Consider the following 27,324-nt stretch of genomic DNA (forward strand, 5'->3'; position numbering starts at 1 on the left):
GGCCAGGCACGGCAGCTCATGCCTGTAATTCCACCACTGTGGGAAGCTGAGGCAGGAGGACTGCTTGAAGCCAGGAGTTCAAGACCAGACTGGGCTACAAAGCAAGACCTCATCTCTACAAACATTTAAAAAATTAGCTATGCACTGTGGCATGTGCCTGTAGTTCCAGCTACTCGGGAGCTGAGGCAGGAGGATTGCTTGAGCCCAGGTGTTGGAGGCTGTAGTGAGCTATGATTGTGCCACTGCACTCCAGTCTGGATGATGGAACGAGGCCCCATGCCTTATTAAAAAAAAAATATCTTGTGTTCCTCTGTGGCCAATTCCCTCCCTCAAGTCCTAGTCCCCGGCAACCACTGATCTAATTCCTTGCTTGACTTTTATTTTATGTATCTATATTTCTCATTTGTTAGATTATTCCTTTTATTAAAAAAACAACTTTCTGAGCCACTGTTCTTTTAGGCACAATTTGAGAATATCACTTTATGTCCTTACTTAAAAACAGTTGGTGATGTACCACCTCACGTAACCTTTCCTAGTGAGATCATAAAGCAAAAATGTAACTGTGAAACCAGCATCAATGAGTTTTACACAATGGTTCCTAAAAGCACAAGACGAGGGGTCCGCACACTAGGGAGTTGGTTAAAATATACATTCCTGGGTCCCTTAAGCATAGGTTGATAGATGCCCTCTAGCATACAGTAACTAGCAGCCATCAGCTATTATGAAGAGAAATACTTTATTTGTAGAATAAAATTATTTACATATATACACACGAGATTTTATTAGTAACTATATTGTGCGAGTATTTCTGAATCTGAAGATTTCTGTTAAAGGTTTCTCCAATGATTTTTCATAAATGAGTCAGTCCCACAGAAAAGTAAGTCGGCTCTGTGTATAAGAAAGTATTTTAAGATCACATGATGGAAGAATCTGTGGTTCAAAGCACATAAAATCTAGTGATAAAAATAAAACTAAGATATTCTACTACCAAGATAATAAAATTTTGTTTGATGTTAATATAAAATACAAAGTCATTCACACATGTGATATTTATCTCTAAATAGAATTGGCATTTTCTGTTAAAATAATACCTAAAAAACGAAATCCTTGGCACTGAATCAGTTAATTATTAGTTTTTTTCTGGATCAAAAAAAATCGATGTGAAGTTTTAGCCTTTGTTCCTCTTTTGGGGGACTTTTAATTCTTGGAAATGCAGAAATATTAAACTGTTAAAATAAGTATAGAAGATTTTGAAAAGAATACTTTGATTACCTAGATTTTTGAAAACTTATGATTAACCATGAAATCTACAATTGTTTCTTTAAACACTAGGTGCACACAAGAGATTTCACAGTTAGGGGAAAAAAGAATTATTTTGTGATACTACAAAAAAAACTCCAAAGTTTGTGACATTCAAAATAACTGCATAGTTTGTGAAGCATTTCTCCTCCTACAATTATAGCTGTCAGACGTAATTTAAAAAAGATAAAAAGAAATCAGCTGTAACTTCCACCTTTACTGTTAGAAAACACAAAAGAGACATATGAATGCCAATAAGTGAAAAAGAAGAAAATTTAAGAGTTTGTCCATGCTGTACCCAGGTAATGTCCTCTTTGGCTACAGGTACAGTCTACAGCTAAAGTTAGAAATGAGTTTCAAGTGAACAAAAAATAAAATTGCCCTGGGAGCTAAAATAATGAGATTTCTGGGATATATAGGAAAGAAAAAGCTATATTTGCATTCCAGAAATATAAAAAATGTATCCTAACAGATTAAACACATTATCCAATAAAATAAAAGTTCTTCATAGTTTTAATTTTTAGTAATTCTGAAAAGGGAAATTTTCAACAATCTGATTTGAGAATGTTTTCTCAAGTCTCCGATTTGAGAATTTTTTCTTCTAAAGAAGTCTGTTCATTCACTCAACTAAACTGACATATATTTTCCATAACCACACTAATAAGTCATGATTACTCAGCCTTTGAGGCAGATGTGGTGGTTCCCAGACAAAATGAACATTAACAACTCAGTTTCTTGTCCTTTGTTCATAGTTTAAACTATATTAAGTGATAGGAAACCTCACAAGTTCTATTCAACATTATAGCTTAATGGTTTCTAAATATAACCAATTTGAATGAAAAAATGTTTATATGAAAAATCCAAACAAAAACTAAAAAAATTTTTTGATTAAAAGTTTTAAAAGTTACACAGAATTCAAACTACTTTTAAAGTATATTTTCTAAAAACTACAAGTCTCACTACAATATAGCAAATATGTGTCACATTTTTAACCATACTAAACAAAGAAACAAGAGAGTAAAGACCCAAACAGCTATAGTATTAATTGAAAAGCTTAACTGGATAAAATCTGCCACAGGATATAAAATTTATACATTTACTGAGCAGCAGGTTCCAACTCTTCAGGGAACATGGGTTAAGGATCCTGGTCGATGGCTGAAGGTTTTCTGCCTCAGGACCGGATGAAGTAACGGATACTAGACTTTCATTTCCATAGCAAACAATTACAAAACTGGACAAAATATATGGGGCAATTCTTTTTAGACATTGTACTACAGGCAGTACAGGGCTCTGATTACCAAGAGAAGGGATAAAAATGAAGAAACCATACATTGACTCTGGCTTCTTGTCTGTAGACACATTCCACGCCTGCCAAAAATGCCATGGTCAAAAGAGGAAGAGCCCAAACAAAGCATGTTGCTCCTGCTGAATTGAGAATGAGATTGGGGTTCACGAGTTCAGGATTCAGGGAGGCTGAGGCAGTCAGAATTTATGAGGCAGTATACCAGAAAAGAGAAAGGTACACAGAGAGAAAGAACTCTAGAAATCTGCACAGGGGTCCCCTTCAGACTCTGGCACACAAAGCTGCACCGTATGCTAAGGCGAGAACACAAGTCCAGGCAAAAAACCACCGGGAAAAGAACAATTACTGGGGATTTGTAAACTGACCAATTCCCAGAGTTCACACAGGCCTGGGAAACATCTGTGATCAACCAGCTAGAGTAGAGAGACTCAGCATTCAACCCAGAAAGGTCATGCCTGGGTAGGTACGACCTTTCCTTCTGGTCCTAAGGTGAAAGCTACTCTAGTCTAACCCTAACAGGGTTTAAAACAAGTCTTAAAAAGATCAAGCTGATCCACAGGTAACTTAATTGCCCCCTTCACCCTGCCCACACATCAGTGTTCTATAGTGGAAGACAAAATCCACACAAGCAACAGTTTAACACTACATATCTAGCATTCAATTAAAAATTACTAGCACTCAATATAATATTACTAGACATGCGAGGCAGCAATATATAACTTATAACCAAAAGAAATATTGCTCAATAGAAACAGATGCAGGTTTGATGAAAAATATCAATCCATAGACTTAAGAAACTGAACAAATCCAGTCACGATTGACACAAAGAAAATAAAACATATAAGCTGGGTGCAGTGGCTCACACCTGTAATCTCCGCACTTTGGGAGGCCAAGGTGGGCAGATCATGAGGTCAGGAGTTCGAGACCACCCTGGCCAACATGGTGAAACCTATCTCTACTAAAAATACAAAAAATTAGCCGGGCGTGGTGGCAAGTGCGTATAATCCCAGCTACTGGGGAGGCTGGGACAGGAGAATCACTTGAACCCAGGAGGCAGAAGTTGCAGTGAGCTGAGATCTCATCACTGGACGCCAATACAAAAAAAAAAAGAAAAGAAAAAGAAAAAAAAGAAATAAAAAGAAAACATATAGGCCGGGCATGGTGGCTCACACCTGTAATCCTAGCACTTTGGGAGGCCAAGGTGGGCAGATCATGAGGTCAGGAGATCGAGACCATCCTGGCCAACATGGTGAAACCCCATCTCTACTAAAAATACAAAAATCAGCTGGGTGTGGAGGCTAAGGCAGGGGAATGGCTTGAATCTGGGAGGTGGAGATGGAAGTGAGCCGTGATGGTGCCACTGCACTCCAGCCTGGCGACAGAGCAAGAAGCCATCTTGAAAAAAGAAAATAAAACATAATCAAACTGCTAAAAATCATCACAATCATGTCGTAATGAAATTGCTGTAATTCAATGATAAGAGGAAAAGTCTGAAAAACAATAGAGGAGATAGGCCGGGCGCGGTGCCTCACGCGTGTAATCCCAGCACTTTGGGAGGCCGAGGAGGGCTGATCACGAGGTCAGGAGATCGAGACCATCCTGGCTAACGCAGTGACACCCCGTCTCTACTAAAAATACAAAAAATTATCCAGGCGTGGTGGCGGGCGCCTGTAGTCCCAGCTACTTGGGAGGCTGAGGCAGGAGAATGGCGTGAACCCGGGAGGTGGAGCTTGCAGTGAGCCGAGATCGTGCCACTGCACTCCAGCCTGGGTGACAGAGCCACTCTGTCTCACACACAAAAAAATAAAATAAATAAAGGAGATAAAAATAACATATTATCTACAGAGAAAAACAGGTTAGACTTTTCATCAGAAATACTATGCAAACCAAAAGACATCAGAATTACTTCTTTAAAGTGTTGAAGAAAAAAATACCTGTGAATCGGGCCCTAGGGAAAATATATTTCAAAAAAATATATTTCAAAACAGTACTGTGGGTTTATGACATATGAGGAAGTAAAATGAATAAGAAGTAAAATGTATGACAACTAAAGCATAAATTATAAATTATGGGAGGAGGAAAATAAAGAACATTATTATAAGGTTGTTTGTTACATTATATACAAAATGAGAAAATAATACTTCATTGTTCACCCGGTAAGTTAATGGGGCATATTGCAAACCTTAGGACAACCACAAAATTTTTTTAATTTTTTTTTTTTTTGAAAAAGGGTCCCACCCTGTTGCCCAGGCTGGAGGGCAGTAGTGTGATCACAGCTCACTGGAGTCTTGACTGCCTGCGCTCATGAGATTATACCTCAGCCTCCCGAGTAGCTGGGACCACAGGCATGCATCACTACACCTAACTATACCACTAAAAATTTTAAAAGAAGTAGAATAAACAAGCAAATAAATTCAATACCAAAAAAAAAAAAAAAAAAACCCACAAAAAAACAAAACAAAAAAAAACCCCCCTCAGTCCAAAAGAAGGCAGAGAAAAAAGAAAAAGGAATAAAAAATTAGATACAACAGTTTGAGGGCAGACTTAAACCCAATTATATTGATAACTACATTAATTGCAAATGGACCAAACATACGAATTCAGGCAGAGACTGTTGGACTGGATTAGTATATGCTGTCTGTAAGAAACCTACTTTAAATATTAAGAACCCAGAAAAGAAAGAGTAAAGAGACGGGAAAAGAAAAACCATTTAAAAAAATCCATAAAAAAGATAAAGTAGCTAAATTAATATTAGACAAAGTAGATTTAAGGACAGGGAATATTAACAGAGATTCACAGGAACATTTCACAATGATAAACGGTCTAATTCTCAGGAAGTCAGACCAATTCTAATTGTGTATACACCCAATAACAGAATGTGAAAATACATAAAGCAAAAAACTGATCCCTTGAACTGAGTTTGAGACCAGCCTGGACAACATAGGCAGACCCTGTCTCTACAAAAAATGGAAAAATTAGATGGGGCCAGGTGTGGCGGCTCACACCAGTAATCCCAGCACATTGGGAGGCCTTGGTGGGAGAATCTCTTGAGCCCAGGAGTTTGAGACTAGCCTGGGCAATATAGGGAGAACAGAGAAATGAACAAATCCCCAATTATAGCTAGAAATTTTACTTTATTTTAAATTTAATTTTATTTTGAGATGTAGTCTCACTCTGTTGCCCGGGCTGGAGTGCAATGCTGCGATCTCGGCTCACTGCAACCTCTGCCTCCCAGGTTCAAGTGATTCTCCTGCTTCAGCCTCCTAAGTAGCTGGGGTTTCAGGCACCCACCACCACACCCAGCTAATTTTTGTATTTTTGGTAGAGATGGGGTTTCACCATGTTGGTCAGGCTGGTTTTGAACTCCTGACCTCAGGTGATCCACCTGTCTGGGACCACAGGTGCAAGATACCACACCCAACTAATTTTTTTTCTTTTTTTCTTGAGACAGGGTCTCTCATTCCATCACCCAAACTGGAGTGCAGTGGCAAGATCTTGGCTCACTGCAGCCTCAACCTCTCGAGTTCCGGTGATCCTCCCACCTCAGCCTCCTGGGTGGCTGGGACTTCAGGTGTGCACCACCACGCCTGGCTAATTTTTTGTAGAGATGGGGTTTTGCCTGCTGCCCAGGCTAAGTCTCTAACTCCTGGGCTCAAGTGATCTATCTGTCTCAAAGTGCTGGGATTACAGGTGTAAGCCAGACTACCCAGCCCAGCTAATTTTTTTTCATTATTTGTAGACAGGTCTCCCTATGTTGCTTAAACTCCTGGGCTCAGGGGATCCTCCTACCAATGTCTCCCAAAGTGCTGGCATTACAGGCATGAGCCAGTGCACCTGGCCCATATCATTTTTTTTTCATTATTTTTAGAGATGGGTCTCCCTATGTTGCCCAGGCTAGTCTCAAACTCCTGGGCTCAAGAGATTCTCCCACCAAGGCCTCCCAAAGCGCTGGGATTACTGGTGTGAGCCGCCACACCTGGCCCCATGTAATTTTTCTGTTTTTTGTAGAGACAGGGTCTGCCTATGTTGTCCAGGCTGGTCTCAAACTTAGTTCAAGGGATCCTCCTGCCTTGGCCTCCCAAAGCACTGGGATTAGATGTGAGCCACCATGCCTGGCACATACATAGTAGAAAACTTCAACATCTATATTTCATTAACTGATAGAACAACTACACTGATAATTGTATGGACACAGAAGATTTGAATAATATAGAAAATACCACCCAACAAGAGCCAAATATATATTATTTTCAAGTACACATGGCATATTTGCCAAGACAGACCATATGCTGTGCTATAAAATGAGTCTGAACACATTTAAAAGGATGTGACATGTGGCAAGGTAAAGATCAATACAGGGAGTATGTCTTAAAGTGGCAAATAGGCCAGGCAGGTGGCTCACGTCTGTATTCTCAGCACTTTGGGAGGTTGAGGCTGGAGAATCACTGGAGCCCAGGAGTTTTGAGACCAGCCTGGGTAACATGGTGAGACCCTGTCTCTTTAAAAAAACAAACAAAAAAAACAACAAAAAAACAAGTTAGCTGGGTATGGTGGTGTGCACCTGCAGTCTCAGTTACTTGGGAGGCTGAAGTGGGAGGATTGCTTGAGCCTGGGAGGTCAAGGTAGCTGTGAGCTGAGATCGCACCACTGCACTCCAGCCTGGTCGACAGAGTGAGACCCTATCTTAAAAAAAAAAAAAGATAAAGAAAAGTGGCAAATAAAGGCCTGTTTTATTTTTGGTAACTCAGTATAGTTATTCTAGATGAAGTCAAATCAACAAGATAGCTCAGTTATTTTCAACATATTGGACATCTGGATTTGCTTCATTTCAGAGTTCCATATATCTAGTCTCATGAGCTGTATTACATTATATTTTCCAAAGATTGGTAATGGAATAATTTTGCCTTGTCCAGGATGAAAGATGTAGTGCTTGGCCAGGCAAGAGTATGTCTGGGTGAGAGCAAACCATACTTAGATGAAAGGGTAAGATTTCTAATAAGAGCAGATGTAGGTATTTGTCTGTGGAAAAATATATTTTATCTTTTAAAAACTCCTTTTACATATGTTTAAAAAGTTACATTTCCATGATTTACATTCTTTCATGAGTTTCAGTGATTAGAAAAAAACCGAACTGAGATAAGTCTATGTAATCAATTTTTACTCTAGCTTCAAGAATAATAAGACACTATTAGTTTTTCTAAGAGAAACTTAGAATTAAAAAAAAATTGTCCTAGAAAGGTAAAATTATACAAAATCACATCTCTCTCTCTCTCTCCCTCTCTCTCTTCATCCTAATCTGATAGTGAAGAGTTTTAAATAGTTTTCTGATAATAATGTAGTATCTATGTAAGCCCAGAGAAAGAAATCCTTGTGCTACAAACACTAATTAGGGTCATAGTAAGAAAGGGGTGAATATATTCATACTTTAATTTGTGAAAAAATCATATTAGTAAAATGATAAACTAGTATGTACACTGCTACTTAATTTTAAGTAAGTAAAACATTTTCCGGATTCTGAACTTTTCAAGTTCTTTGGATTTATACTATAGCAGCTCGCTCATGATTTACTGTAATTCTTCACACACTGTGTAGCATTTAAAGGATTGAAAAGGTTATACTCATGTCTACGTTTCATCAAGAAAAACAGTATATCATCCAAAAGATCAAAGATAGAATACTGTTGGGTTTACTTTACGGTCCTTTCTTACAGAGACATCATTTAAAAATGAAAGACCTAAAATGTTCATATTAGTTAATTTATTAGCCTAATTTAGGCAAGTATATTTATCAACCAAGATGAAGAATACAACATCACATTAAGATTACAGAATGTGTGTTGTGTGTGTATGAGTATATTTAAGGAAGGCAAGCAGACAAAACAGACAGACATTCTTCCACTCTAGACGGCTCCCTCAGAACTGATAAAACATTCCTAAAGACTGGAGTTGTTTGGACAACATCTGTAATGTCAATTCATAGCCTAATCCATCATCTATACACAGAAGTCAAGTGAGATCCCAAAGGCAAAATTTCCAATTAGTTTTGTCTGGAAAGTTTAGGGCAAAGGTAATAAAATCAAGAATCCTGTGCTGATTCACTGGGAAAACATTTATTTGCCACACTTCTTCACTAAGGAACAAAAGCAGTCAGTGGTTAGTCTGGAATGTGATTCATTAGGAATATCTGGGTGATAAACAAACAAAAGAAGATGACAAATCATTGTTTGTATGACTTGCAAAACCTTTGTTTTCTTTCAAGGGACTTCCGAAACCCTTTTGCAAACACAGAAATTCTCCTCAGAATTTTTTTAATCATTGTTTTTATCATTAGAGTCAAAAAACGAGGTTATAATCTACAGCAAATAAATCTAGAAGGCTAGAGTGTAAAACATCGATTCCCAATGGGCACTGACAAGTTTAACCAGTGTTTATATTCTTTTTGTGAAGAAGGTCCCAAGTTATGCCTCTGGTCTCTCTTTACAAAATGCAGTAAAGGCTGGGAATAGTGTCTCACGTTTGTAATCTTAACACTTTGAGAGGCCGAGGCAGCAGGATCACTTGAGCCCAGCAGTTCAAGACTAGCCCAGACAACACAGTGAAATTCTGTCTCTACTAAGAAAAAATACTAGCCCAGTGTAGTGGCATATGCCTGTAGTCCCAGCTACTTGGGAGGCTGAGATGGGAGAACCACTTGATACCAGGAGTTCAAGGTTGCAGTGAGCTATGATCATGCCACTGCACTCCAGCCTGAGCGACAGAGCAAGACCCTGTCTAAAAACAAAAACAAAAACAAAAACCAAAAACCAAAAACCAAAACAAAAAACAAAGAAACAAACTGTCAAAAAGCAGGAACCTGGGCATGCATTAATGTGGATTTCAGTTTTCTAAATCTGTTGGTAAATTACTGTTGGTAACTTCTATCTCATCTCCTTTATTTAACAAAAAGCCTAATAATGACAGTTACCTAGGTCATAGGGTAGAAATATGAGATTATACTATAAAAGTGCAAGTGTAAAATTGCTGGACAAAACAAAAGAAATATGAACTCTATAGTATTAGTTCATGCTCCAAGTTATAAGGTACTGTCTTTGAAGCTATTTTTATTATGTTGAATTAATCCATATTAAAAGGTATGTTTGGCCAGGCGTGGTGGCTCATGCCTGTAATCCCAGCAGTTTGGGAGGTCCAGGTGGGCAGATCACTCGAGGTCAGGAGTTCGAGACCAGCCTGGCCAACATTGTGAAACCCTGCCTCTACTAAAAACACAAAAAATTAGCCAGGCGTGGTGGTGCATGCTTGTAGTCCCAACTACTCAGGAGACTGTGGCAGGAGAATAGCTTGTACATGGGAGACAGAGTTTGCAGTGAGCCAAGATCACGCCATTGCACTCCAGCCTGGGTGACACAGTGAGTCTCCATCTAAAAAACAAAAGAAAAAGAAAAAGAAAAAGAAAAAAAGGCATGTTTCGCCTTTGTTCTCTAGACCCAAACAACTTTTGATCATACAGTTGACTGAAGTATTCAGGAGAAATGAACTATATATTTATGAGAGTGCTGTTAAAAAAAGGGGGGGCTAGTATAAATTGTTTAAAATGTATGCCCAACAACAAATTTAAGCTAAACTAAATTTTCTTGTCTTTCATTTAAGCATACATTAATACGCTTAAGGGCAGGAAGCTACCCAGTCTGTGCATACCCCTTTTCCTTGGCAAAAACCCAGCCCAATGTCCTGAAGACCTTGGTTTCTTCTTTTGATGTGGTGATGCTCAGCAGAGTTAATATATGAGTCATTCCTTAGGGAAAGACAGAGAGAAGAGCTTTCATGCCTTCATCAAACAAAAGGCAAATAGATTTTTTTTCTAAGAAGGGTCTGTTGGTCTTCCTGAAACAGCACTGAGTCACTGCATGCTTACAGCCATAGTTATAAGCGTCTGGTATCAAGTCATTCCAGAGCCTTAACTTTTGGCAATTTCTTTTTTGTCTTAAAAGGAAGATAGACAAGTGAGCAATAAAGGAATATTCAGAAGTCAAGCTGAATTGATAGGGAAGAAGCTGGCTAACAATTTTTTTTTAATTTTATGGTATTAACAACTACTACAATATTTCACTTACTGAAACTATTTCACTATTTTATTTCAACCCATATCAATGCAGTTTTCCAAATAATATTTACTTTCAGCAATAGCCAAGAGTCAAAAAATAGCAGAAATGTCTATACCTAAGGAAAAAACAGCTTTTAAAAGTGCAGAATACTATACAGTACTTCTTCCTTAGGGTGCCATGTACAGAGGAGGTTATAAATATGAAAAAGCAATTAAGACATCAGATTTTTAAAATGTATAATTTTTTTTTTTGTTTTCTTTTTAGTCATCAATTGACCTGCACTTCAGGGTAAATGTACAATTTTTAACACATATTTTAATAATGAAAGAATCCCAAACTTTAAAGCAGAAACAGGCCTCTAAATCTTACACAGGGGCACATATCTCACAACTTTCTTTGTATCTAATTGATAACAAAGAGTCAAGTTTTTTCTATAATAATGGTCATATGAAACAAATGGCTCACAGATATCATTCAAAGGATAACTCCTTGATGTTACAAGCTTCTAATAAAACCTGATCTGTTCTACAATGTAACTGAATAGTTCCCAACTTTTCTACTTCCAAACTGCTTCTAGAAAGTAAAACTCTAACACTTAAAACATGAGAAAATCCAATGGTTAAAATATATGGCAAACAGAAAAATTGTAAAATATATTCAGCCTTCTACTTATAGCTAAATATTTGGGTATCTTTTTAAATTATAAAATGATTGTCGACAGTTTTTCTTCTCTTTACAATTCTTTGTCTAGAAGCTGGGCTTGATTGAAAGGGATATAGGGCTTTGTGAAGCCTTTTGCCAGGAAACTGCTCCACCTAGTGTCAAAAATTGTACATCACATTATATAGGAGAGTAAATTGTAGCTGATGGACTCCTTTGCTATTAAGAACAGCCTTTATAAATCCTTAATGTTACATACAGTTTACAAATGGTTCTTTAATCATCTTTTTGTCTGGTAACTTGATGAATCATAATGTACATGCATATAAGGAGCATATCCAGAATACATTTCTCATAGTCAAGTACCGAAGTTCCTGTTTTTGTTAACCTGGTTAATTAGAGAATTATGAATCATATTTCTCTGTTAGTGGGAAATAATTACAAGGTGGCTATGGAAATAACCCCATCACTTCTCCTAATTGCGTACAACATCTACACCTTTTTTTTGTTCTTGAGACAGGGTCTCATTCTGTCGCCCAGGCTAGACTGCAGTGGCGCGATCATAGCCTCCTTGGCTCAAGCGATTCTCCAACCTTGGCCTCAACCTCCACCTGAGTAGCTGGGACTACAGGAGCATGCCACTACACCTGGCTAATTAAAAAATTTTTTTTGTAGAGACGGGGTCCCACTAGGTTGCCCAGGCTGGTCTGGTCTTGAACTCCTGACCTCAAGTGATCCTCCTGCCTTGGCCTCCCAAAGTGCTGGGAATACAGGTACGAGCCATTGCACCTGGCCTATGCTTTTTAGAAATAAATTTTATTGTGCATAATTGAGGCTTACAATATGATGCTATAGTATACATACAGATAACAAAATGGTTATACTATAGTAAAGCAAATTAACATGTCTATCATCTTACATAGCTACTTTTTAAAAATAAGAACAGCTAAAAATCTACTTAACAAAAATCCCTAATCCATTGTAATTTCACAACGGTGGTACCTTAGATCTTTGAAAATGTTCATCCTACACATGACATCTAAACTTAATCCATAAGTTATTTATTCCTCAAAATGGTTGCAATCTTGTAAAATCTGGTATTTAAGAGGAATTGAACATACCAATGGTTACATGAAACTGGAACCAAATCTTCCTGTCATCAGACAGCTCATTTGGAAGAAATTCTTCTGCTTTTCCCTTCATAAAAAGCATTTTTTTTAACTCTTAATTTTTTTTATACAACTCAAGCATATGCACAACTATATTCTTTTCTAAAGCATCATGTTAAACCTGTTATTTCTTGATCAAGAAGCGAGAAATGATAGTACTTATTTGGCAAACGGGTGAACCAAATACACAGATGTCATACAAAAATCCTTAGAAGACAGCTAGCTCTAATTAAGGCTCCCAGGCTCAAAATGTTTCTTCTGGTGTACTACTGTCATTCAGTGAGTTACAGCAGGGGTTAACAAACTACAAACTGCAGACCAAATCCAGCCTGCTACCTCTTTTCATGAATAAAGTTTTACCGGAAAACGGCCACATTCATTCATTTATGTACTGTCTGTAATTGCTTTCTCATTACAATGACAGATCTGAGTAGTTGCACAGAGACTGGATAGCCCACCATGTGTAAATAGCTACAGATCTGACCTTTTACAGAAAAAGTGAGGCTGGATATAGTGGCTCATGCCTGTAATCCTAGCACTTTGGGAGGCTGAGGTGAGAGGATCTCTTGAGTCCAAGAGTTTGAGAACAGTCTGGGCAACATGGAGAGACCCCGTTTCTACCCCTAAAAAACAAAAAACAGCTAGGTGTAGTGCTGCACACCTGTAGTCCCAGATACTTGGGAGGCTGAGGTGGGAGGATCTCTTGAGCCCAGGAGGTTGAGGCTACAGTGGGCCATATTCATGCCACTGTACTCCAGCCTAGGCAACAGAGAGAAACTCTGTCTCAAAAAAGAAACGAAGATAAAAGAAAACAAAAAAGAGAAAGTACGCTCTCTGGCCCTGGGTTAGACCTTTTTTTTTTTTTTTTTTGAGACGGAGTTTTGCTCTTGTTGCCCAGACTGGAGTACAGGGGAGCAGTCTCAGCTCACTGCAACCACCGCCTCCTGGATTCAAGCGATTCCCCTGCCTCAGCATCTCCCGAGTAGCTGGGATAACAGGTATGTGCCACCATGCCTGGCTAATTTTCTTTTTTTTTTTTTTTTGAGATGGAGTTTTGCTCTTGTTGCCCAGGCCACCGCAACCTCTGCCTCCCCCATTCAAACAATTATCTCGCCTCAGCCTCCCAAGTAGCTGGGATTACAGGCGCCGCCCCCCCCACCATGCCCAGCTACATTTTTGTATTTTTAGTAGAGACAGGGTTTCACTATGTCGGCCAGGCTGGTCTCAAACTCCTGACCTCAGGTGATCCACCCACTGCAGCCTCCCAAAGTGCTGGGATCACAGGCATAAGCCACTGCACCGGTCTAGACCATTATTAAGGTAGAAATTTTGACTCACAAAAACAGGCTGCACAGAGATGAACCAAAGAGGTCAACAGCAGCTATGTTCTCTTTATGCAAACATTAACTTATTATTCTTACTCGGGATATAATTTCCACTACATGAGAGAATAAATAAGCATTTCTAATCGCTCATGTACCAGATCTTCTAAAAGGAAACCTGAATGTTTGCTAAGACTAAAATAAATCTGTCAATGGATTTTGGGGAATCAATATGTAATAAAAGAGAGCTTAAAAAATGCTATCTTGGAAAAATCTGCCAGCCCCAGAAGCTTCTTTGCACCTAATCTACATATAAACTCAAATAAGGTAAATGAATGAAATTTGTAACTTGCACTACTTGCTAGGCAAAATTTGTTCAAGGCAGATAGCAAATAAATGAACAAAAATATGCCTGCATAAGAACTAAAAACAGAGGAAATGCAGTTTACAAATGCTATTAATTTCTAATTTCAAAGTACAATATACCTCACTATAAAGATAAACCAGAGACATAAGCATATTAGTATATGTTGAATAAAATGATTTTAAAAATCACTCATTGAGATGGGCGTGGTGGCTCATGCCTGTAATCCCAGCACTTTGGGAGGCCGAGGTGGGTGGATTACCTGAGGTCAGGAGGTCGAGGCCAGCCTGGCCAACATGGTGAAACCCCATCTCTACTAAAAATACAAAAATTAGCCATGTGTGGTGGTGGACACCTGCAATCTCAGCTACTTGGGAGGGTGAGGCAGGAGAATCACTTGAACCCAGGAGGCAGAGGTTGCAGTGAGCCGAGCTGGCACCACTGCACTCCAGCCTGGGCAACAAGAGCGAAACTCCATCTCAAAAAAAAAAAAAAAAAAAAAAAAAACACTCATTGCCCCTATTTTTTGTTTACATTTAAGTAAACTGAATGCAAAGAGCATAATGTTTACACAGCAAAAAGTAGATGCACTTTTATTTGCTGGAGAAATAAAATGATGTACTGATATTTAATATAAAATTATTATGCAAATTAAGAAAAAGCTATATATAGATTAGGTAATTTTTCATCAACTGTCACAAATAAGACTCAGATGTCAGGAACAGACTGTTTTGCCAATAAAAGAAGTCCAGTTATTCTATCTCTCTTCTCATAGGCTTTGCAAAGATTCTATTTTACATTAATATATCTAACATATATTTGTCGAGCACCTATTGAGTACTAGGCTCTGTTCTAGATAGCTGGAATACAACAGTAAGTTAAGTAGAGGTAATGTAAAACCTAGGATGATTTTATTTTCCTCCAGACAAGTTTGCTTCTAGTGGGTAGATGGGCTGGGCCACTTAAAATTCTAAGCAGACAATAAGAGTAGGCAGGGCATGGTGGTTCATGCCTGTAATCATAGCACTCTGGGAGGCTGACGGGGCTGATCACCTGAAGTCAGGAATTCGAGACCAGCCTGGCCAACATGGTGAAACCCCGCCTCTACTAAGACTACAAAAACTAGCCAGGTGTGGTGGTGCATGCCTGTAATCCCACCTACCTGGGAGGCTGAGACATAAGAATCACTTGAACCCAGGAGGTGGAGGTTGCAGTGAGCTGAGATCACACCACTGCACTACAGTTTGGGTGACAGAGCGAGACTCTGCCTCGAAAAAAAAAAAAAAAAAAAATTAAACTTGAGCTTCATTACCCGTGAAGTTTGACTTTTATCTAGTTCATCACTTCTTTTAAAGTGTGGCTCTTTAGAGTTCAAATTCAAAGCCTGCAGGTTAATCAGGGCCTATCCTTGGTCAGTCTCTCTTTTTTGGGTTTCCTGTATAACTTAGATCTTAGTCTTATAATTCTTTTACTCTCTTCTAACTCTATGATACTTTTAAACATATATTAAAAAATTTATCAGCTGGCCGTGGTGGCTCACGCCTACAGGCACTTTGGGAGGCTGAGGTAGGCGGATCACGAGGTCAGGAGTTCAAGGCCAGCCTGACCAACATGGTGAAACCCCATCTCTACTAAAAATACAAAAATTAGCTGGGTGGTAGTGGCACGCGCCTGTAACCCCAGCTACTTAGGACGCTGAGGCAGGAGAATCACTTCAGCCTGGGAGGCAGAGGTTGTGGTGAGCCGAGATTGTGCCACTGCACTCTAGCCCGGGCGACAGAGTGAGACTCTATCTCAAAAAAAAAAAAAAAAAAAAAAAGAAAGAAAAAACAAAAAACAAAAAATCAGGGTCTTGCTTTGTTGCCCAGGCTTGTCTTAAACTCCTGGCATCAAGTCTCCCAGTGTGCTGGGATTACAGTCATAAGCTGGCCAGAAAGGCAGACTATTAACTGCTGAACTAATTAATGAATGAATGTGAAAAACTATTAAGAAATGCCCTTTTTACTTACATGCGTAAACTCGTTTTAGGCAGGCATGAATACAGGTAAATAACAGAATATGTCTCCTAGCTTAGTAGAGCCATTTGATGGCTTGGTTTTTGGGTGAAGTTGCTCTACACACATATATTTATCCAGAATAGAAACTGCAACTATAATACAGTATATTGGCTGTATTAGCAATGCCACCTAGTGGCAGCCAAACATAGATTTTTTTTTAAAAAAAAGTTCTAGAAGAATGGTTCTTAACATTTCACAGTCTTTAGAGAATCAGATGAACACTATAGGCTCTTTCTTGCTAGAAAAGAAGCTTATTTGCAATGATATATAACAAGTATAGTGCTTTGGGAAATTAACAGGCCTCCTGAAACCCACTTTTTAACTATTAAAATTAATAGAACAAACCAAGTAACCCAGTAGCCCAACCAACTCTCCATAATACATGGGCAGAAAAAATTTATTTACTTCCCCTTCATCTCCTCCTTTCTGGTTGGCAACCACTATTCCTGCATAAACAGTATCTTAACTTGTCCCTCTGGGCTAGGTACTTGGTCTCTGCAAATTACTCAATTCACACTTTACTCAAACCAATTTATAAAACTTGATGGTTAGTAATTTTTCCCTGATGATTTTCATTAAATTTAATGATCAAATAAACACTAAGTTTTACTTGTAACATTTAAAGAAGTGATGAGGACTTCTAAGACATCTTAATTTCAAGTTATAACCTTTCAGTTATATCTAAAAATATTGCCAGGCATATTGACTCACGCCTGTAATCTCAGCACTTTGGGAGGCTGAGGCAGGTGAATCACCTGAGGCCAGGAGTTCAAGACCAGCCTGGCCAACATGGCCAAATCCTGTCTCTACTAAAAATACTATTAGCTGGGCGTGGTGGTGCACACCTGTAATTCCAGCTACTTGGGAGGCTGAGGCACTAGAATTGCTCAAACCCGGGAGGCGGTGGTTGCAGTGAGCTGAGATCACACCACTGCACTCCAGCCTGGGTGTCAGAGCGAGATGTTGTCTCAACAAATAAATTAAAAAAAATAAATGTAAATGAAATTGTTTACAGATAAACTTAGATAAATTCTCCATTTTAAAGCCAAACACGCAGGTATCTAATATTTTAGGAAATTTAGTAAGTCTTTTAGGTGACTAGTACACAACTAATTATAATTTACTAAATGATATTTCCAAAAAAGATACCTTCCACACTCTATGAATCATTCATTCTAAACACAAATTTCAAAAACCTAATTGGGAAATTTTGCCTATTCAGAAAAAAAAAATTCATATTTCACTTTTAAGTTATGATTTCCAGTAAAGACAGCCATAATAAATAATGAATTACATTTTTTCTGTCTGTTAAAATTGGTTTCTTTTTCACCACAAACTATTGTCAAAAGGAGGCCCATATTTCTCACTAGACTACTCTCCCAATATGATCATTTATTCTCTTTGTTGAGGGTTAGTTATATGGGTATATGGCAGAGGTGCCTGTTTCATCAGCACAAAATAGAATACGAGAATGTCACATTTCCCTAAGAGAGGATTATGTTAAGCCTGGAAAATGAAAGTAAGTGTAATTAGGACATCCTAAACACAACTGCATTTCCAACATACAAAAGAAAAGAAATAGTGACCAATAAGGATAAAACTCTGTTGATCACTAATCAGCAAGAAAATGGTATAAGCTTAAAAAAATCTAACCAGAGATTATTTGAAATTGTTTCTATTAAGTAAAAACCCAGATCAAATTTTGAAACTTTTAACTCTGCTTTGCTTCTGATTTATTTTACTGTTTTCTATAATTGCCAAAGTTCACAAGTAAATAGTTTACACTTATTAATTAAAATTTTTACACTTGCTATTGTTTATTGACTAGCTTGGCTCTTGGGAGGACTAAGTGAGATAATTCATTTAAAGTGATGCTCACAGAGCCTACCACCTAGTAAACATTCAATAAATGTTAGCTGTCTGTCAGTCAGGATAGGTTAGATTATGACATAATAACAAACAACACAAAGATCTCAAACAACAGCTATCACTTATGCTCACATTTCATTGGTCAAAGCAAAAATATGGCTGGAGTTCAGTAAGGTAGGGATGAAAAATCTTCCCATAAGAATGGGTACCACAAAATGGCCACCAAACATGAGTAAAAATAAAAGAACTGACCAGCTAGTATTAGCATGAGTATGACAATGATGTTTGCCTTTTTTGTTGTTAGTAGTGCTTAACCTCTTGCAAACTGATTTCCACCCCCACCAGTCAATTAAAAAATGAAGACCAGTGATAGCTTTTGTTTTCCTTTTGCTTCTCTGCAAATTAAATTTTATAAATGCTCTTTCTTCTTCATTCTCCCTGTTAAACTCAGGGGATCCTAAATGGAAGTCAGGATCAAAAAGGTGTAAGAACTAAAGGTCATTTGGTTAAATGGAAATGGCATATACTAGATTTCTCTTTAAATTTCTTTTATATTTAACAGATTTCTCCTCAAGCTTCTAAATATTGAATTTCTTTCCTTCCTTCCTTCCTTCCTTTTCTTCTTTCTTTCATCTCTCTCTTTCCTTCTCTCTCTTTTTTTTTTCTGGTAGAGATGGGGTCTCATTATGTTGCCTTGGCAGGTCTTGAACTCCTGGTCTCAAGCAGGGATCCTTCCTTGGCCTCTCAAAGTGCTGAGATTACAGGCATGAGCCACCATGCCCGGCCTTTATTTCTTTTTGGCCTTTTTTTTTTTTTTGAGACGGAATTTCGCTCTCATTGCCCAGGCTGGAGTGCAGTGGTGCAATCTCGGCTCACTGCAACCTCCACCTCCCAGGTTCAAGTGATTCTCCTGCCTCAGCCTCCTGAGTAGCTGGGATTACAGGCGCCTGCCACCACGCCCGGTAATTTCTTGCATTTTTAGTAGAGACTAGTTTCATCATGTTGGTCAGGCTGGTCTCAAACTCCTGACTTCAGTGATCCACCCGCCTCGGCCTCCCAAAGTGCAGAGATTACAGGCGTGAGCCACCGCACCTGGTCAAATATTGGCTTTCCAGACACTATCATCTGAAACAGTGGGTTTTGGGGGACAAAATCCAACAGATAATGATTTAAAAAAATAAATAAATAAAAACCTCAGCAAACTTGGAATAGAGGGGTACTTCCTCAACTTGGTAAATAATATCTACAAATATCTACAGCTAACATCATACTTAAGGGTGAGAAACTAGAGGCTTTCCTGTTAAGGTTGGGAACAAGGCAGTATGGCCCTTCCATGACTCCTCTTCAACATTATTTTGAAAACCTAACCAATGCAATAAGAAAGGAAATAACATGTATATAGATTGGGAAGGTAGAAAAACTGTCTTTGTTCACAGACGACATAATTATCTATGCAGAAAATCCTAAGGAATCATCAAAAAAGTCTTGGAACTATTAAGCAATTACAGCAAGGTTGCAGGATATAAGGTTAGCAAACAACCTTAAACAAGCCAAGTTTTTTCCATATATTAGTAATTAATACTCATGTTCTATCAATAGAGTATATATTAATACTCATGATCTATCAGAAAATAAATATATTTTTATATATTTATAAATATAGCATATATATATAGTTTTTAAAAAAATAATTGCCAAACATGGGAACAAACAAGATATCCTTCAATAAGTGAATGGATACACAAACTGGTGGTACATCCATACAGTGGAATATTATTAAATAGTGATGAAAGGAAATGAGGTATCAAACCAGAAAAAGACAAGGAAAAACCTTAAATGTATATTGCAAAGTTAAAGAGGTCAGTCAGAAAAGGATCATACCCTGTAATTCCAACTATAGTGTCTTGTGGAAAAGGCAAAACTATAGAAACAGTAAAAATATCAGTGGTTGTGAAAGGTTTGGGGGCAGCTGGGGAAATGAAAAAAACAGGTGAAGCACAGGGCATTTTAAGAAAGTGAAACTATTCTGTATGATACTATAGGTATACACATGACAATTACGCATTTGTCAAAACCCATAGACCTGTATAACACAAAGAGCAGATCCCATAAACTATGGGTTTTAGTTAACAGTGTATCAGTATTGGTTCCTCAATTGTAACAAATAAATTACAGTAATATAAGATGTTAATAATAGAGGAAACTGTGTGGTGGGGAAAGGTGTATGGCAGTGGTCCCCAACCTTTTTGGCACCAGGAACCAGTTTCGTGGAAGACAAGTTTTCCATAGACTTGTGGACGTGGGGGACGGTTTTGGGATAAAACTGTTCCACCTCAGATTATCAGGCATTAGATTCTCATAAGGAGCATGCAACCTAGATCCCTCGTATGCTCAGTTCACAATAAGGTTCAAGATCCTATGAGAATCCGATGCTGCTGCTGATCTAACAGGAGGTAGAGCTCAGGCAGTAATTCGAGTGATAGGGAGTGGCTGCAAATACAGATGAAACTTCACTTGCTTGCCAGCCCACCGGCTCACCTACTGCTGTGTGGCCTGGTTCCTAACAGGCCAGGGACCAGTACCGGTTTGTGGCCCAGGGATTAGGGACCCTTGGTGAATTGGAACCCTCTATCTTTTCTGCTCACTTTTTCTGTAAACCTAAAACTACACTAAACAATAAAGCCTATTATTATTAGTATTATTTTTGTTTTTGAGACAGGGTCTTGCTCTGTTTCCCAGGCTAAAGTGCAGTGGTGCAATCATAGTTCACTGTGACCTTGAGCTTCTGAGCTCAAGCAATCCTCCCTCCTTAGCCTCCCAAGGAGCTAGGACCACAGGCACATGCTACCATACCCAGTTAATTTATTTATCTTTTATTTATTTATGTGTTTTTTAGAAATGGGGTCTTGCTAGGTCTGGTCTTGAACCCATGGTCTCAAGCAATCCTCCTGCCTTGGCCTCCCAAAGCACTGGAAGCATAGGAATGAGCCACTGTGCCCAGCTCTAATAATTTTTTGTTTTGTTTTGTTTTGTAAGCATTCTTAGCCCTTTATAAATTTCCCTTCTCTTTCCATTCAACCACGGGCACCAGCAACCCACCTGGATAAAGTGAAGATCTCATTTAACTTGCAGCACAATTACAGTATACCTTTAAATTTCTCTTTTCACATACTTATAATTAATATGCATTAAATGTGAACAAGTGAACATATAACTGTTTTCTATACAGTTAATAGCATCAAAATCTACCCAGTCACTCAAGTAAAAAACCAATAACTACACAGAAAAATGTTGCAAGATCTCATTTATAGAGATAGAGATGGGAGGAGATATAGATCAAAGGATACAAAGTAGCCAATATACAGGTGGAATAAGTCAAAAGATCCAATGTACTCTACATACACTATGAGGACTATAGTTAATAGCAATGTACTGTATTCAAAGTTTTTGCTAAACTAGTAAATTATAGCTGCTCTTGCCACAGGGAGTTAAAAAGGTAAAAACGGTAACCACATGAGATAAAGAATATGTTAATTTTTTCCACAATAGTAATCATTTTACTATATATACCTTATAACATCATGTTATATACCTTAAATACACATGAAACATATTAAAACAAAAGGAAATCCAAGAGTTATCTTTCATTCCTTCTTCCTCCATAATAACCTACCACACTCTTGATTGTACTTCTAAAATTTCTCTCAGATTTGTCCTTTTTCATCCCAAACGTTATTGCCATTCTGAGCAATCTTTTAAAACATCAAAGATCTATACCATCTTTTGTCTTCATTTTGCTTGACTTCTCTCTGCAAATTCTTTTTATAAATACTCCTTGCTATTCATTCTTCCTATTACATCCTGGGAAGCTTGTGTCTCTCATAAGAATTATCCTAACTGTTCCTCTTCTCTCCCACCTTCAATCTATCTCCCACACTATAGCCAGGATTATATATTCATAAATTGCAGATCCAGCTATTTTACATATACTTAATTTTAGGGCATTTAAAAGAATTTTTTTTTTTTTGAGACAAGGTCTCACTTTGCCACCCAGTTTGGAGTGCATGGTGCAATCATAGCTCACTGCAGCCCCTATCTCCTGGGCTCAAGCGATCCTCTCGCTTCAGCCTCCTGAGTAGCTGAGACTAACAGTCCTGTGCCACCACACCCGACTAATTTTTGTATTTTTTGTAGAGACGTGTTGCCCAGGCTGGACTGAAACTCCCAGGCTCAAGTGATCAGCCCGCCTTGGCTTCGCAAAATGCTGGAATTACAGGCATGAGCCATAATTTGTTTTCTTTTTTTTTTTTTTTTTGAGATGGAGTCTCGCTCTGTCGCCCAGGTTGGAGTGCAGTGGCGTGATCTTGGCTCACTACAAGCTCTGCCTCCCGGCCCACGCCATTCTCCTGCCTCAGCCTCCCAAGTAGCTGGGACCACAGGCGCCCGCCACCGCACCTGGCTAATTTTTTGTATTTTTAGTAGAGACGGGGTTTTACTGTGTTAGCCAGGATGGTCTTGATCTCCTGACCTTGTGATCCGCCCGCCTCAGCCTCCCAAAGTGCTGGGATTACAGGCGTGAGCCACCGCGCCCAGCCAGAGCCATAATTTGAATCTCTTTTGACATTCAGCAGAATCTGCTATCTGGGTTGCTTTTCAGAGGCTTCCAAATTAATTAAATGCTGCAAATGAGTTTCTTAATCTGGTTTTCCCAAGGAATATGAGGACAGGTCTAGACATCAACAGAAAAGTATCCTGTAACCTGTAATTCCTTCTTTTCCTCTCTCCCTCAACCTCTATTAGTGAATGTAGTGTTATTCTACTATGAATGCAGTTATTAGAAAAACAGTGATATGGGTTAATTCCCTAGGATTTATGTCCCTGTTTGAGTTAAATCACCAAGCAAACATGAACATAATTCTAAAGTTCCAAGTTTTAAACTCCCATAAACTTGGAGAAATGATATAGATTAATTCCCAAAGCATTCGTTAGATCATTAATTCTGTACCCTTCTGAGGCAAGCAGACAATCACTCCTTAATACTTATTGTAGCTGCTTCAGAAATGAATTCATTATAGCACAGAGATTGCAAGTGCTTGTAGTCATGGATTTTATTCAGCAATGGGTACTGCTTGACACCCTTTCACCTGTTTTTCCCCAATGAAGATCAAACTGCTTTCAAATATGGAAGTGTTTTCAATTTATTATCTAGGGACAGGAACAGCATGAACAACCAAGGCACATGGGGCATGAAATTTAATGAGGCACTTACTCATCCATTCTGTATCTGCATGACCCTGAAAGTGCCTATTTATATTTTGTGCCCTCAGTTTCTAACTCAACCTCTCCCTAGTTCTAGCTCTGACACTATTCCAGTATATTTGTGTATGTTCAAAGGAAAATTGATCTTCATTCTCTCTTATTTCAACTAGTAAAAGAATATTATTCAGAAGGGGCACTTTTTTTTTTTGAGAGAGAGTCTCGCTCTGCTGCCCAGGCTGGAGTGCAGTGGTACGATCTTGGCTCACTGCAAGCTCCGCCTCCCGGGTTCACGTCATTCTCCTGCCTCAGCCTCCCGAGTAGCTGCGACTACAGGTACCCGCCACAATGTCCAGTTAATTTCTTGTATTTTTAGTAGAGACAGGGTTTCACCGTGTTAGCCAGGATGGTCTTGATCTCCTGACCTCGTGATCCGCCCACCTCAGCCTCCCAAAGTGCTGGGATTACAGGCGTGAGCCACCGTGCCCAGCCTAGAAGGGGCACTTTTTATACTTTGGTTCAAAGGGCTTAAGAAAGCATTTAGTTCTACATGTTAATACTCCATCAATTACATTCAATAAGAATACCAAAATAAATATCCAAGTGTGTATATGATGTTAGAGGATGTAAGGGAAGACATCATTTCTCACATGGAATTTTGTATATTTAAATGGACTTCATTTATTAAAATAACAATTGCTTAAGCAATTAAATCTAGAAGGAAAAGAAAAACCTTCCAGGCTAAACTAATTTAAATAAACAACCTTATCTGCTTAACTGGGGTTTTCTCTTTACTTTTTAAATACTAACCCCAAAGGAAAAACAAAACAGAACTCTAAGTCAAACTTAAAGCACTGATTGGAAGATCAGAATGTTTACAAAACACAAAGGTAATTAAAACAAATCTTAGAATTTTTATTTCTGAAGTAAAAGCACCAATAAAAAGATAGGAAATCTCATTTTTGCTTATTAAAATAAAATTATTCTTACCAGGTAAAGCAGAAAGGTGTGTAGCCCTGTTCCAAGCCCAACAGAAGACAAAATTCCTAAGCCTATCCAGTAGGCATACAAAAGAAACTGTTTCTCTATACGTTGCACATACTGAAAAAAAGGGATGAAGTGAAAAACGTGAATTCTCTATACAGAAATGCGGTATTTATAAACTATCATCAAAATTAAATAAACCAACTAAAATAAGTTTCAAATAGGAAAAAACTAATATGATTAAAAACTCTTCAGGCCTAATTTGTTTAATATACAATGGCAAAGATGACAAAAAGATTCATCTAACTGGAACAAATATCTTATTTCTAAACCTTTAATAAAAGCTTTGTTTCTAAACCTTTAAAGTCCTACTATTTACAGGACACAGGAAAAAGCAAATTATGAATAAGATAATTTGAGGATATTTTAGATATATTTAAAATAAATGCTTTTAGAACTATAAAAACTTCTCTGTGATTGGCAGTAAACTGTTTTAAAATACCATTCTAGAGCCATTTCTGTGATTGGCAGTAAACTGCTTTAAAATACCATTCTAGAACCATTTCCTGTTAAAATACATTAATGTTTTGCTATTTTAACAAAAGAGGTTAACAAAGCATTCCATTTTCCCATCAGTAATGTTGTACTTGTAGACTACAGGCAAATGAACCTGTCTTTTAATACAAATAAAAAGTAATCATCAACTTTGGATGAGAGGCCTCCCTATTTGGATGGGTCACAAAAATATGTTAGAGAAAATAAGAAAACTTTGGCAGTGATTAACGGATTCATGCTGCTGTAACCGAAAACCTTCAGGAAAGTTACATTTAAGTCTTTGAAGGTAGGGCCAGGCAGAGTGGCCTGTAATCCCAGCATTTTTGGAGGCCAAGGCAGGCAGATCACCTGAGGTCAGGAGTTTGAGACCAGCCTGGCCAACATGGTGAAACCCCATCTCTACGAAAGTACAAAAAAATTAGCTGGGTGTGGTGGCGGGCGCCTGTAATCCCAGCTACTTGGGAGGCTATGGCAGGAGAATCGCTTGAACCCAGGAGGCAGAGGTTGCAGTGAGCTTATATCGCGCCTCTGCGCTCCAGCCTGGGTGACAGAGCGAGACTCTGTCTTAAAAAAAAAAAAATCTTTGAAGGTAAAATGAATCACATATACCAAATACAAATGCTCAGCAGCCATAAAACATCACAAGAATATTTTTAGTGTATGTCTTTAAAAGTAAAACGTTTGAGATACTAGTTATGGGATAATGTTGAGGGTAGAAATTCTATAAAACCCACATTCATCCCATTTGAAACTGGGACTAGAGAATTAGAATGTGCAAGACTAGAAACAGAACTGCTTGACCTCTCACCTGTTGATGCGCTCCTTCAACATAATATGTAGCTATAAGCACAGCAAGCAGCAGTAAAAAAGACACCACAATGCTTTGACGATGCCATAATCTTAAAAACAAATAAAAAAAGAGAAATATCTCACAGTCTCACTTTCAGCATTGATCATTCTCAAAACAATTTCTTGCTGAAGCAGTTAGGTTAACTAGCTCAGCTGGGCTGAGCTTTTTTCCTTAAACATTATGGCCTCTTGGAGGAACAGAAGGGGGTCAAGGGAAGACACACAGGCAGAGAACCCAAGTTCTTATCATAAACCCCACTGTAGCCTTTTCCTTACTCAAAGCCTGATCTTACTAAACCTCAACTTATAATATGGAGAAGCATTATAGTATAATAGAAAGAGCACTGGCCTTCAAGTCAGAGGACCTGGGTCAGAGACCCTTCATGTTGTACTTTGGGCCAGACACTTAACCGATCTGATTCTGTTTCTTGTTTTTAAAATCTTTATTTACTTATTTTTATTTATTTTTTTGAGACAGAGTCTCACTCTGTTGCCCAGGCTGGAGTGCTGTGGTGTGACCTCAGCTCATTGCAAGCTCTGCCTCCCGGGTTCAAGCTATTCTCCTACCTCAGCCTCCCAAGTTGCTAGAACTACAGGCACGCACCACCATGCCCAGATAATTTTTGTATTTTTAGTAGAGACGGGGTTTCACTATGCTGGCTAGGCTGGTCTCGAACTCCTGTCTTAGTGATCCACCTGCCTCCGCCCCTCAAAGTGCTAGGATTACAGCCGCGAGCCACCACGCCCGGCCTTTGTTTCTTTTTTTCAGAGACAGGGTCTTGCTGTCACCCAGGCTGGAGTGCAGTGGCGTGATCTTGGCTCACTTCAACCTCCTGGGTTCAAATGATTCTCCTGCCTCAGCCTCCTGAGTAGCTGGGATTACAAGCGTGCACTACCACGACGGGCTAACTTTTTTTTTTTCCTTTGAGACAGTCTCGCTCTGTTGCCCAGGCTGGAGTGCAGTGGTGCGATCTCAGTTCACTGCAACCTCTGCCTCCCACATTCAAGTGATCCTCCTGCCTCAGCCTCCTGAGTAGCTGGGACTACAAACACATGCCACCATGCCTGGCTAATTTTCGTATTTTTAGTAGAGATGGGATTTCACCATGTTGGCCAGGCTGGTCTCGAACTACTGACCTCAGGTGATCCACCCACCTCGGCCTCCCAAAGTGCTGGGATTACAGGCATGAGCCACTACTCCTGGCCTAAAATGTTTATAATGATATACTTGTTTTACCTTCTTTATGGAGTTGCCCTAAGGATCAAAATCAGCTGAAAATGTTACAAAATACTTTATAAACTCTTAGTACAATAAAAATGTTAAGATAATAGTACAGATAATAACTTGGAAGGGCATGCAAGATAAGGCATGTAAAAGTTCAACTTGTTCTTTATGGTACTTGGAACAGGGCTTACAAGTGCTAAATTTAAAGACAGAACACATTTCCATGGCAGAGTCCTTTTTCATTGGCTCAAACTATCAGTAAAACTGCCACGTATGCTGAACCTTGTCCTGCTAAAGAATCAGTGTATCTA

The 27,324-nt window shown here is 38.6% G+C and overlaps 1 protein-coding gene across 5 annotated transcripts in view; it reads right to left on the reverse strand.

The window, feature by feature from the left end:
- The window catches only part of VMP1 (vacuole membrane protein 1), a 142,304-nt gene that overhangs the window by 85,286 nt on the left and 29,694 nt on the right, over window positions 1–27,324 (reverse strand). For 2 of the 5 annotated variants that reach the window (XM_031934274.1, XM_023204650.3), the window contains 2 exons: window positions 25,748–25,838; window positions 24,391–24,501 (listed from right to left, as the gene is read on the reverse strand). In XM_031934274.1, coding sequence (XP_031790134.1) covers window positions 24,391–24,501; window positions 25,748–25,838 — 202 coding nt within the window. The other 3 variants (XM_023204651.2, XM_023204654.2, XM_023204653.3) reach the window with 3 other exon arrangements.

Source organism: Piliocolobus tephrosceles, chromosome 16 (genome assembly GCF_002776525.5).
Source record: "Piliocolobus tephrosceles isolate RC106 chromosome 16, ASM277652v3, whole genome shotgun sequence".
Lineage (NCBI taxonomy): Eukaryota > Metazoa > Chordata > Mammalia > Primates > Cercopithecidae > Piliocolobus > Piliocolobus tephrosceles.